This window comes from Alosa sapidissima, chromosome 18 (assembly GCF_018492685.1).
Source record: "Alosa sapidissima isolate fAloSap1 chromosome 18, fAloSap1.pri, whole genome shotgun sequence".
Lineage (NCBI taxonomy): Eukaryota > Metazoa > Chordata > Actinopteri > Clupeiformes > Clupeidae > Alosa > Alosa sapidissima.
The window spans coordinates 8935541-8949492 of NC_055974.1; the positions used below are offsets into that span (position 1 = coordinate 8935541).

Genomic DNA, 13952 nt, shown 5'->3' on the forward strand with positions numbered 1-13952 from the left:
AAGTGTTGACATCTGAATGCGGCAGTGCAGATATAGGTTATGTAAGCAGAGTCATTTTAAAGGCATGTGCAGGCCTCCGATTGGTGGAGACTAATGAATTAATGGACTATGCAGAATTAATGTCTTGAGCCTTGAGGCAGCATTTACTGGCTGAACTTGTCTTCAGGAGTACAGCACACCATGTCCCTTGTAACCTCAAGCAGCGTCCTTTATAAAATGGCCGACTATCTAATCTACCACCTACTAGGCGTGTTATTGAGAACTCTTTAGTGACCCGTCTTCCTCTTTGAGCAGAGGTGTGAGAGAATGTCGCCAAAATAAGGAGTCGTCTCAGCAGGTATACAAGAGGATGTGCTAAAGTGTAGCGTAGTTTAGCCTTGGAGAAATGCAGCACCATTCTTCTTCTAGAGCCACACAAGGCCACTCTCAATGAACTCAATGAGCTTGTCTCTATTCTGCGTTTGCAATTGAGTTAATTAGGCAGTAATTCCTGTCAGGTTATGATGATGAAGTGCTCGTTGGAACTGGAGGTGGATTTGCCTGTGGGGCTGAGCAGATAAGAGTTATTGGCCCCCAGTGTCCAGACTACGATGGTTGCCAGGTTCCTTTGATAAATGTTAGATGGATGAATAAATAGGTGGAGGAGTGGAGAGAAGGGTGGAGGAGTGGAGAGAAGAATGGAGAAGGATGGAGAGCGAGAAGGAAAGGAAGAGCCTGAGGGGGTGGCTAAAGGTTAAGTGTACCCACATGTGAATGGTGGGAAGTTGAGTTTGAGACACACATAAACACACACACACACACACACACATACACACACATACACACACACTACAACGCCATGTCTATGGCAGTCAGGCTTCACTCTTGGCCTCTTTTTTTTTTCTACTTTTTGCTCTCTCTCTCCTTTCTTTTTTTCTCTCTCTCTCTCTCTCTGTCTCTCATGAGCTGTGTGTCTCTTGCTTCCCCTCCCCTCTGTCTCTGGAGTCCAAAGGTGAATCACTAACATCAACCTTTGCCATGTTACCAAAGTGTTGACTCATAGGCCCGACACAAACACACACACACACATACACACACACACACACAAACAGGAATCTGTGTGTTGGCCACAGAGGCCTGCTGGAGGCCTGTGTGATCTAAGAAACTGCAGATTCATTTCACCACGCTCAGTATGTTCAAAATCAGTTACCAGATGACATTCCCTCTCAATTCACTTTTAGATTCTCTCTCTCTCTCGCTCTCTCTCTCTCTCTCTCTCTCTCTCTCTCTCTCTCTCTCTCTTGGTCTCTATCTCTTTCTTCTCTTTCTCTCATTCTTACATATCAGTCACTCCTTCTCTCGCCCATTTTCTGACCACTCTTTTCTTCCACTCCCACTTTCCTTCTCTCTCGGGCGTGTGCTTGTGTGTGTGCGTGTGTGTGCTTGTGTGTGTGTGTGTGTGTGCGTGCAGACGCTTGGTGTGCTGGTGTGCTTGGCTGGACTCTAGGCACAGTGCTCTGTGCCATTTGCCGGCCGTTTAAAGTGCACTGAATCATGGCGGATTGTTGTTATGAGAGACATTAAAGCCGTGTAAATACAATACGGCAAATACAGCAGCAAGCGTCGGCTGAATAAATACCAGTAAATAGCTGGGATAGCTTCAGCATGAGGCCTATGAGCTGCTAGCCCTGCAGTCCTGTGTGTGTGTGTGTGTGTGTGTGTGTGTATATGTGCGCGTGTGCTTGTGCGTGCATGTGTATGTCAATATGTATCTGTCTATGGTTGTGTGTGTGTTTTCACGAATGTGAGAAGTGTGTGTGTGTGTGTGTGTGTGTGTGTGAGTGTGAGGTGCAAGACGGAATGCTTAATCGTCCACTCCATCATTTCTAAGGCCCAGCTTGGACATGCGAGTGGTCGTAAACCTTAGTCCTTTCACACTGGTCCACTCAGCAGCCCTGTGTGTGCTCAATCTGATGCACATCTAGTGGAGATACAGCTGTTCAAATTGCATGGAATCCCCGAAGATGCCATCAGGGAACAGCTATTTACGACCCCACCATTCTCACAAGATCTTGAGTTATTTATGTCCTTATCTCAAGATAATGAAACTTTGTTTCCCCAAGATAAAGTTAAATTCAATTGATATTTCAGCGAAGTGAAATATATTGTTGATCCGCCTGGCAAAGAGGGATTAGGAGACAGATTATGTCTCTGTCTAGGTTATCAGATATGCGGTACACTGAAGTAAAAAAAAAAAAACTTTCTTTGTTTGTGTGTATGTGTGGGGGGGGACTCTCTCTCTCTCTCTCTCTCTCTCTCTCTCTCACTCTCTCACTCTCTGTCTGTATGTGTGTGTGCATGTGTTCTTGAAGGGGCCAAGACCACACTTGGAAACAGAAGTGGGCCTTGCGTGCATCTCATTGTTTGGAAGGATTATGATGAGAGGGTGTTTGACAGTTGTCGAATTCCATGGTGTGCGTGTGTGAAGAAGCAAGTGAGCTTGTTGTGAGAACCAAACTGAAGACACTTTGTTGGTGGCATTTGCTCAAATAAGAATAACCCACATGTAATACTCATGCACTTCTTAATGAAAACCTAATGGTTGAGGGTTGCAGTCCTCCAATCCCATCAATGACCCCTCATCCCACCCCACCACACACACACACACACACACACACACACACCCTTACTCGTTTACGCAGTAAACAGGGCGCACATCAAAGAGCTCCCTCGAGCACTGGCTCTATCTTTACCACCCTCTCCTCCTCCTCTAGTCCTTACCTTTTCATATTGAAATGGAACACCTGAATGCCCCTTACACACACACACACACACACACACACATACACACTCACACTCATCAAACACAAACACACACACACACACACTCATCAAGCACACAAACAAACCCAACAGGGGCTCTTGCGTAAACACAGAGGCCCAGACCGGGCTGCGGTCATTCAGCTGGTGTGCTGTGTGTGGCTCTCCGCTGTGGCCACGGCAACGATGGCAGTCCAGTCTGGCTCCAGTAGGGAGCTCCTCCTCACATCAAAAGCAGCATGCTGCTACTGCTGATGCTGAAGTGTAAACGACCGGCGTGACAATGCAATGACGAGTCCAAGCACATGCCAGGAACGGCCAAAGGCAGGAAGGGAGGAGGTGGGGAATGTGTGATGATGAAGGAGGATAGAAGATGACATATATATATATATATATATATAGCCATTTGCTTTCTTGGAGCTTGGGGTGTGGTGCTGTCGGATTTCTTGGAGAGCAGCTTTTCTTGGAAATCTCCTCGATGGACTGGTGAGAGGAATGTCATCCTGTGGAGCGACTCACTGTATTCTGATTCAAGTTCACACAGGCCCTAATATATGCCACCCTCATCTGACTCCATCTGCCTCTTCTGTCTTCACTCACTCACTCTCTTTCTTTCTCTCTCACTCACTCACTCACTCTCTCTCTCTCTTTCTTTCTCTCTCTCTCTCTCTCTCTCTCTCTCTCTCTCTCTCTCTCTCTCTCTCTCTCTCTCTCTCGCACACACACACACCCCTCTCTTTTTCTCTTTCTCCCTCTACTTCTCTCTCTCTCCCACCTCTCTCTTTCTCTCACTTTTCATGCAAAGTGAACTTGTCTCCCACATTATCAGCCTTTCGGGTCGTCAAGGAGACCAAAGCTGTGAAGCCATAAAAGAATTCCGTTCCATGTCATTAATGAATTATTGCAACCCCCCGTTGCTATCGCCTTCTCCAACACTAAAGTCCACCTCCTAAATGTAAACTCAAATACACGAACACACACACACACACACACACACACAAACACACACAGGAATTTGTTTGCTTATTTAAGACAGCAGCAAGTTCAAGCTTAGGATATTAAAATGGAAGTGTGTGTGTGTGTGTCTGTCTGTGTGTGTGTGTGTGTCTGTCTCTGTCTGTCTGTGTGTGTCTGTCTGTGTGTGTGTGTCTGTGTGTGTGTGATAAAGATGGTTGCTTATGAGATTTGGTGAGGAAAGGTCAGAATCTTATCTCCAGACAAAGGGAAAAGCTCATATGAGTCTCTAAACCCTCATAAAACAGATGAAAAGAGAAGGTTTATTCTCTAAGCATGGCAATAAGAAGGGAGGTGAAGAAACCAGATGGGTTGAACCTTCCTTTTCTTGGTTCCCTTGTCTTTCTGATAACCTTTTTGCGTGGGCCCCTTCTCCCAGACTGGTTGACCGTACATGGCCATCAAATCCCGTAAAAGCTCTCGACTGTCTTCCTTGGACTCATGTCTCTCACACGCTCTCTCTCTCTGTTCCTCATCACCCGGTTTTGCTCTCAGTGATCTCACTCACCACTGTGTCAAAAGCACTCACATGTTCTCTCATTCCTCCTTACGTTCTTCCTTGTGTCTTTTTCTTTCTTTCTTTCTTTCTTTCTTTCTTTCTTTCTTTCTTTCTTTCTTTCTTGTCTCTCTATCACTATCTCCATCTTGATCTCTAACGTTTTCTAACGTTGTCTTTCGCACTTTCTCTCTCTCTTTTTTTTTTCTTTCTTTCCGGGTTCTCATAAAGCATGCATTTCCCTCTTCTCTTGGGACAGTTTACAAAACCCCATGGCTACTACATCCTTGTCCCTCCAGGCAGCTCCTCCATCAGTCCTCCCTGTGGTTTACACATTACCGCTCTCTGTGGTTTCAGATAGCTTTCATGGCCTCACTGGACCAGGCCTGGGTTGATGCCCTATGCCTTATCGAGTGTCTCTCTCTGTGAGTGTCTCTGTGTGTGTGTGTGTGTGTGTGTGTGTGTGTGTGTGTGTGTGTGTGGATGTTCATCTGATGCCAGGGTGTCTAGGATGTCTCGGATCCAGGAAGCCTAGTCATCACGTTGGCTTCACCCCTGGCAGAATAAGAGTTGTTCTTGGATGTGTGACATGCATCTCCAGTGTGTGTGTGTGTGAGTGTGTGTCAGGCAGAGCAAGAAAGTTCAGGAGAAAAAAGGAGTTTTGAGCTAGAAAGGAAGGGGGTTCAGAAAGCCTGTGTGAGTGTGCAAGTCATGTGCTAGACTGTAAGCCCGTCCATTATAACTTCCACAATGCATTTGTCGTAAATGGCATTAATGTGGTTTTGTGCTGGTCTTTTAGGACAACCACACCGGATTGCTTGTCAAACAAATCAATGACTGCTTGGCTTGGTTGTGGATGTTAATATGCCCGGATAGAGCTTGTGGCTTTAAATCTTGTCACCACAAAAGCAATGCCTTTATAACTTTACTCTAGTTCTAATGCATCCACATGAACTATTTCCACTTTATGTAACCTTAGCCTCCACATGTTGGCACCTTTCAGAGTGTTCAGCTACACATTTATTTATTTTATTGTCCTTTGGCTTAATGTGTTTGTTTGTTTGTTTGTTTGTTTATGTTTAGGAACCCAGCACCGGCCAGCCCTCGCTCATCACCCTCAAGGTGGACCCAGAGGGATTCTTCCTGTACTGGACGGGCGGTGCGACCCTGGTCAGTATCTTCCTCTGTTTACATGTTCATTTCCACACTCTCGTGCCTCGGCTCTGCTCTGTGCTTACTTTACACGCCAAGGGCCCGTTTCCCATCCCTGGCCCGCGGCTTCGGTCCACCTCACGGTCATTGTGTGGGATCATCTCACCCATTCATTTACACTTGATACCTCCTTTTATTTTAGGCTTCCTCTGTTATTACCTCCCGTAACTTCATCCGTCTTTCTTTTCTCTTGCTCACTCTTTCTTTTTTTCTTTCTTCCTTTCTTTCTCTCTTCCTTTCTTTCACTCCACCCTATCTCTGTTCTCTGCCCCTCCCCCTCTCTCTCTCTCTCTCTCTCTCTCTCTCTCTCTCTCTCTCTCTCTTGTGCCAATTAGAGCGATTGGCCCATCATGTGAGTCCCCATGAATTGAATCAAATTTCGGCTCCGCAAATTAAATCAGCTCTTCCTCTCCTCTCTCCTCTCCTCTCCACCTCCAACCTCTTCACTTCAGCTCTCTCTGTCTTTCTTTACTCTCTTTGCTGCTCTGTTGTTTTCCTTACAATGCCCCCCCCCCTCTCTCTCCCTCCTTGTTTTTATGTTCTTTTATATCTATCTTTCAGGCATGTGTGGTATGTGGACAGTTAAAGTGACCAGTGACATTTATATGGTGAAACACAGAATATTTCCATGATGCTCCCCTGCTCTCACTTTCTCATCTCTCATCTCTCTCTCTCTCTCTGTGTGCGTGTGTGTGTCTCTGTGTTTCCTGGGGAGAAATGAGTACCGAGGACTGCATATCCTTCCTAAGTGTGCCAGCACTTTACACGTCTGACTGTTTCCATGTGTTATGGAGATGTCTGTGAGCTTACATGGCGATGGGTGTGGCAGATGCAATGTTTCTGTGAGTGTGTGTGTGTGTGTGTGTGTGTGTGCGCGTGCGTGTGCATGAGCCTGTGCATGTGTATGCACGCTTGTGAGTGTGTGTGTGTGCAAGCTTCCGTGTGCATGTGTACTCAAGTGTGTGTGTGTGTGTGTGTGTGTGTGTGTGTGTGTGTGTGTTCGTGTTCAAGTGTGTGAGTGTGTTCAAGCCTGTGTGCGTGCGTGTGTGTGTGTGTGTGTTCAAGCCTGTGTGTGTGTGTGTGTGTGTGTGTGTGTGTGTGTTCAAGCCTGTGTGAGTGTGTGTGTGCGTGGCGTACAGTAGTAGGACACTAGGGCATAGCTTGCCGGAGGAGACGCGGTGGCACTGTTTAGTGTTGGGTGCCGGGGCCCCGGGGGATCCCCATCCCTCACAATATATAGAAAAGAGGCCAATCATCTCTCCAGTAACTGCCAATCGCGACACCATTTGATCCTGCTATTCTTGCTGTTCCTGACATGCGCAGCATGTGTGTGTGTGTGTGAGCCAGCCTTCACAATACGCGTGCACCACTTCTCTCCTTTCCAAGTAGAAGAAGGTTGCTGAAAGTCAAGCCCACTTCCACGAAGCCTGGGTCTGTCGTCGCACCTTCATCATTGCACACATATATTACACATGTGATGGTGTTGGGCTTTTTGGATAGCTGTGCAACATGTTTGGTGAAGAGTTGACTTGTTCACACACGACATACAGTAGTTTGGTGGAGGTTTTGGGTAAAAATATGAACTACATGAAAGATTGCATCAGCATAGAATATTAGACTGTGTGTGTGTGTGTGTGTGTGTGTGTGTGTGTGTGTGCGCGCGTGTGTGTTTGTGTGTGTGATTGGGTTTCCAGTAAAGTATGTGACTTTTTTTTAAATTTTTTTCCTGATAAGAAAAAGCAAATCCATGGCTATACTTTCCTTTCCTTCTCTCACACTCTCTCTCTTTCTCTCTTTATCTCTCTCTCTTGCTCTTGCTGTCAGCCTCGCTCTCTTGCACTCTTTCTGAGACCTGGTCTTTATCACTAGCTACTTAGAGTCTCGTCCGGATCTGTCTGTGTGTGTGTGTACATGTGGCTAATCCCCCTTTCAAACTCTGTGTGTGTGAGCGTGTGTGAATGAGTGTGAGTGAGAGATGAAGTGTGAAAGAGTGAACTTGACAGTATTAACTGTAAGCTGACTCATTACATTTGCGTTTGTCATTCAATGGGTTAGGGCTTTGCATTCATAATGGCAGATGAATTTTCATGTGGCACCATTATCAGATGCTCGTATTCGTTAAATAAGCAAATGTCTTTCTCAACACTTTCTCAGAGTGTGAGTGTGTGTGTCTGTCTGTCTCTCTCTCTCTCTCTCTCTCTCTCTCTCTCTCTCAATTCAGTTCAATTCAAGGTAGCTTTATTGGCATGACAAATATTTCTTTGCATTGCCAAAGCAGGACGTCAAACAATACAATACAGAACATACAATAGATAAGACATTTAGACATATAAACTGGTGTGTGTGTTTGTGTGTGTATCTCATGTGTTTTGAGTATAGTGTTTTCTTTGTGTTCTCTCTCTCTCTCCCTGTATGTATATGTTTGGTAGTTCTGCATGTAATTCTCTCCACTCATAGTTTGTCAGTTGAAGTAAAACATTCTGACTGTTTTGTCCTATGGGCCTGGGATACCTTACCTGTCTCTTCTCAGACTGATGCTTGTCTTGTATGAGTGGACGCAGCTCCAGTGCCCACTCCAACCACCCCTCGGGAATATTTTACTCGGAATGACAAAAAAAAAAAAGAAACTGTCCATGTAAACGTGGTTACTGTGGACATGGGAAGGGTTCCACTTTTTACACAAGCTTTAGGCACCACTTAAGGACAGGAGCAGCTAAAGGTGTGTGTGTGTGTGTGTGTCTGTGCGTGTGTGTATCAGGGCTGCTGGCGTCTTGCCTAATGTAGTGCCCAGTGCTATTGCATTTGGCTGTCTTTTTAATGGGGAAACTGATCGGCTCAGGCTAATTTTCTGTTGACATGGGCCTATATAGTGCTCAGGCTGAAGTCTGAATGAGTGGCCTATCCATCAGGGCCAGTCTGGCGCTAATGTGGCAGGCCAGGGCTCTCAGCAGCCAGTAATGGCCGAGCTGTTAGCCAACATTAGATTGTATCCATATCTGGGCTGCATTAGTGTGAACTTCTACACACACACACACACACACACACACACAACACACAACACACACACACACACTCATTAGGAGATTGTCATCCATTTTGACAATTCGCCTGTCCAGTTTTATTGCAAGCTGTCCTCCTCTATTGCACCCCCCCCCCAATCTGAACACTGCGAGCTTACAGTATATATTGACTTGGATACATTATGTCACATCCGCCTCATGTAACACTCTCTGGAATGTGTCTGTGATCTTGTGCAGTCTCGCCTCTACTTTCAGTTTCTTTTCGTTTTCACTCTCTCTCTCTCTCGCTCTCTCGCTCTGTCTCTCTCTCACTCTTGCTCTCTGTCTCTCCTTCCTGTTTGGAGTCCAGCTGGTTGTCATCAGCCAAGAGCAGGCGAGGTGACTAAACTTCTTCCTGCGTTGGGATGACACTTTCCCTCTCTCCCTCCCTCTCCCCCTCTCCCTTTCTCTCTCTCTCTCTCTCTCCCTCTCCCTGCCCACAACTTCTGCTTCCCTTCTACTCTTTCTATGTTCAAGGTTCTTAATTCTTCCTTTCTTTCTTTCTTTCTTTCTTTCTTTTTTTCTCTCTCTCTCTCTCTCTCACTCTCTCTCACTCTCTCTCACTCTATCTCTCTCCCCCTCTTTCTGTGGGAAAGCATGCAGGATATTGTTCAGACGCAGAGGGTAGTCCTGGAGCATAACTTTCCCTTGTGCCCCTTTTACTTCCAGCATACCCTACGGCTATTGCTCTCTCTCCCCCCTCTTCTCTTTTGCTCCCTCCTTCATTCTCTCTCTCTCTCTCTCTCTCTCTCTCTCTCTCTCTCTCTCTCTCTCCCTCTTTCTTTTCTCTGAGGACTTGTACATTAACCTCCAAAGCTCTTCTCTCAGACTGAATCCCTACGATCATCACTTCCTTTATTTACCCTGTAAACCGTCCGAGGAGAAAGGGAGAGACAGATGTACAGACCAAGATGGAGAAATCGAACTCGATAAATAATGTATGCACATATTAATGGCAGCGAAAACTCCAATGAAATGAAATGGTAGAGGCTGGCTGAATGGGTGTTGCAGAAGGCCATCTTGGTACAAATGGTTCTTGACATTTCCTTCAAGTGGAGATGTTGTCAAATCAGAGTATTATAGCATAATTAGAGCATTCTGCTCTAATAAAGTAACTGCTAATACACTGCACATATTTATATCTCATTTGTATTACTCTAAACTGTCTACACTGCACTACATGTCTTGTCCTGCCTATGCACCACCTGTCTATACTTTGTATATCTCCTTGCACTTTTCGGCTTTTTTGCACTTCTGGTTAGACGCAAACTGCATTTTGTTGGCTTTGTACTTGTACTCTGCACAATGACAATAAAGTTGAATCTAATCTAATCTAATCTAATCTAATAATAGCAATATGGATAATGGTTGTGTTGTGAACGGAAAATCAAGGGGGAAACAAATTTAGGGTGGAAAAAGATGGATATCATTCTTGCATTTTTTAAGAGTTACTACTGCTGTGTATGGTGAGAAAAACAAGTGAAGTCTGCCCATTCTTCTTCTAGCTTGGCATCAGCTGGTGTTTTTTTGCTTTGCGGTGTTAGAGGGTGGTGTTTCGGAAGAGCCATTTGGTAGCTGCTGTTGACTGTTCGATGTTGTCGGTGATTTTTTGAGTGGCCTACTTGTGACGTGTTGACCAGAAAGATTATCCATGGCGATTAGGCTGCTTTATTTTAGGGATTAGGATGTAACAAATATTAATCCCCCCTCCCCCTTCTCTATTTTTTCCCTTTCCAGCAATTACACACACACACACACACACACACACACACACACACACACACACACAAATTTCTATACACACAGGGTACTACAAAGCATGCATGCAAGCAGACACATGCAGTACTCATATACACACACACACACACATGCACAGACACACGTGCACGCTTATTCAAGAAGAGGGATCCTCTAGTCTAGAGCATATGTGTTTAGGCCAGGCCGCACACTCGTGCAGACATGTGTACACACACACACACACACACACACACACACAACGACACACCGACACAGACAGCAGCCCTCAGACACCCACGCGGCAGAGAGGAAGTGTGTTTTGAGGGCCGATAATGCGATGGCTTCCTTTTTGCATCACTCCCTCTCTGTCTAACCCTCTCTGCCCCTGGCCTGTCACTTCTGATGCCTCCTGCTCTTTTTACATGCAACCATGTATGCCAATATTCTACACACATTTGTGGAGAAGTGGTGTGCACGTCCAAAATATATGTAAAGGTGGCAGAACGTGTCGGAGAGATAGAGGGAGAAGGTCTGCACACTGCACATGAGCCCCAAAATATACTGTATTTAAGACTGAAAAATATTTCCATCTCACAGGATCTTCATCAGTATTTTATACACACACACACACACACACACACATACACACACACCCTGGCTTAAATTTGACCTAGGCTATTTTGGACTTGGTCTTTAGAGGCCTATTTGACCTTTCAAGATGTGTTTTAGAGTTGAGCAGTACAACCATAATCAACTTTGATTGTGTGCTTTGCGCAATGCCCTCACTCTTTTTCTCAATATTCTCATCATCTCTGCCCTCCCCTTTAGAGTATGTGTGTGTGTGTGTAGGTATGTGCGTGTGTGTGCATGCACATCTGTGCGTGTGGTTGTGGTATATATTCATATGGTTGTGTGTGTGTGTGTGTGTGTGTGTGTGTGTATTTGTGTGTGAGTGTAGCAATGGAATGACCGGCATGACAAACACTCAGCGCACACCAATTTGATTAGATGCATGGAGGTGGAAGTGTGGAAAAGATAAGAGAGCAGTGCAGATGAATGAAGAGAGAGAGAGAGAGAGAGAGAGAGAGAGAGAGTGGGAAGAGAGAGAGACAGACGAGTGGCGACAAACAAAGCAATACTGTGTTAACACAGACCAGCACACTGCAGTATTGCATTTGAAGGAGGGAGGGAGAGATGGATAAAGAGAGAATGAGGGAAGACAGGAAGAGGGCAGAGGGCAGGCCTAAAGACATTATCTCCCTTCCTCCTCTCCTCCTCCTCCTCCTCCTTCTCCTGGGTGCTCTGCTCATTAGCGAGAGCCACCGTATTTCACTTTCCCATACTTACTCGCTCATTCCCTTTCTCTCTCTCTTTCTCTCTCTCTCTCTTTCACTCACACACGCTCTCATCCTATCCTGCTTTCACTGTTGCAATTTAGCCAGCTTAACATTAATTTCAATTCAATTCAGTACGTTTTATTGGCATGACCATTTAAAAGGAATTAGTGTTACCAAAGAATAGAACAGAGAAAATGCCTCTCTCTCTCTCTCTCTCTCTCTCTCTCTCTCTCTCTCTCTCTCTCTCTCTCTCTCTCTCTCTCTCTCTCTCTCTCTCTCTCTCTCTCTCTCTCTCTCTCTCTCTCTCTCTCTACCTTCTCCCTCCCTCCCTCCCCCCCTCTCTCTAACCATGTTTGACTGCATGTCTGCACCTTTCATATCATCTCTGCTCCAGTGGTTAAATCTCTCCCCTCCCTCTCTCTCTCTCTCTCCCTCTCTCTCCTTCCCTCCCTGCTTCTTTGGCTCCTGTTGCTCTTGCCCCGGCTGCCCCTGTCATCTCTTTCCTCCCTCCTCTCCTTAGCGTGTGTGTGTGTGTGTGTGTGTGTGTGTGTGTGTGTGCGCACTCTTGTTGTGCACTGTATCTCCTTACACTGTATTTGTGGTTGTATCTGTGTGAGTGTCAGTCTTTGTCTCTCTGTCCAAGACTGTGGGTGGGTGGGTCCATTTCTCCGGGCTGGCTCCTAATGTCCCTGTGCTCTATCAGCTTTGTTTATTGTGTAAGGGTGTAATTGCATGGTCATTTCCTGTTTGTTTGTTTGTTTGTTGTTGTTGTTTAATTCTTCTGTGAGCCGAGTAAGGAAAGGGCCCTGGCCTCCCTCCCGCTTTCTCAGTCACCAAGCAGAAACCAGAGAGCAGCGAAAATGTCACTGACCTTAACTCCACTGAGAGAGAGTGAGCGAGAGAGAGAGGGATATATATATGGGCCATTCTACCGAATTGGTGCAAATTCACACTTCAAAACTTTTTGAGAAAAGTGTGTTTTTTCCTGAAAGCTTTGTAGTCATTAACATAGTAGAACATCTAAAGAACACTATTCTACTGATTGGACACTTTAGTTTCCTACTGTGTTTTTATACAGTTTCGAAATGTTTTCTCTCTCCCAAAATGTGTCACTACCGAAACGCAACAACATTTGATATAAAAATTAGTTTTTAAATGCCTATTCTGATTTCCTTTGCATTAACCTTATGAATATATATTTAAAAAAAAATTTAAAGACAATTTCATGGTTATATTGATTAAAAGTATAATTTTAACAAAACCATAAGGGTGGTTCATCGAATTAAATGCATTTTGAAAGCAATATTTCTCTGTAAATGCCATACATGCACTGATACAGATTTAAAATTCAAGGATTCATTAGTTTAAATTTTTATCTAACTAAATAAAATTATGTCATTTTTTTCTGATAACAAAACATATTTTATTTTTCCAGAATATTATGTGTTTCGGTCGTGACCTCAAATGTTCGGTAGTGACAGTAATGTTTCGGTAGTGACGACCATATTTCACTGTCCATATTTTGTGTAAAAAAAGTAATTAGTTAGTCAAAAATGGTTGGCATTATGCAGCTAAAACATACAGCACAAAGAGGACCTAAAGCAACACCACATAAAAGCACTTTGCACTGACAGTACGCTGAAGAGCTGGCGGATAGTTCAGACCTTGAAGGGATGCAAGATTCTGTGTTGATTTTCACATCTCTTGAGAAAAAGATGACACAATGTGCTCTGTTTCAGAAACAGAAACTTTTATTTGTGTTATAATAAACAGTATATCAAAAGGATGGAGAAAAAGGTCATATTTAACACAACTGACGTCTAACAATATTACTGTAATGTTCATCATGTAAATGGAATTATCAAACATTTTATTTTGAGATCTCATTTTAATGTCCATGTTTAAACATTCCGACATCCAAACTATTTCTTTTGATCTCAGATATGCTACAATTGAACAATGTCAACACAATTGTGATTTTTAGTAACTCATTTTGTTATCTTCAGAACCACTCATTTAAATCTTCAGAACAATACAAACATGTACAGTATGTCCATATAAAACTTCAGGCCCACAGTATAAACTACAGAATTTGATTTGTGTGCACCCATGTCCACCTGTAACGTTGGTGTACACATATGGGCCTGTTTTTCCATTACACATTCTAACTTCTCTAAACCTCCTTAACTGATTCTCTTGTTGCTGAGTTTGTCTAAGTAAACTTTAGGTAAATTTTAGTTAGGTTGAATACATTTTCATATAAAAGAAATATACAGAACTGCATGTGTGTGTGTGTGT

At 44.4% G+C, this 13952-nt stretch overlaps 1 protein-coding gene across 2 annotated transcripts in view; it reads left to right on the plus strand.

Annotated features, from left to right (window-relative positions):
- plcb3 (phospholipase C, beta 3 (phosphatidylinositol-specific)) overlaps positions 1-13952 on the plus strand; it is a 47280-nt gene that overhangs the window by 6993 nt on the left and 26335 nt on the right. For both annotated transcript variants that reach the window (XM_042069378.1, XM_042069379.1), the window contains exon 2: positions 5393-5479. In XM_042069378.1, coding sequence (XP_041925312.1) covers positions 5393-5479 — 87 coding nt within the window. The remainder of the gene's footprint in view (positions 1-5392; positions 5480-13952) is intronic.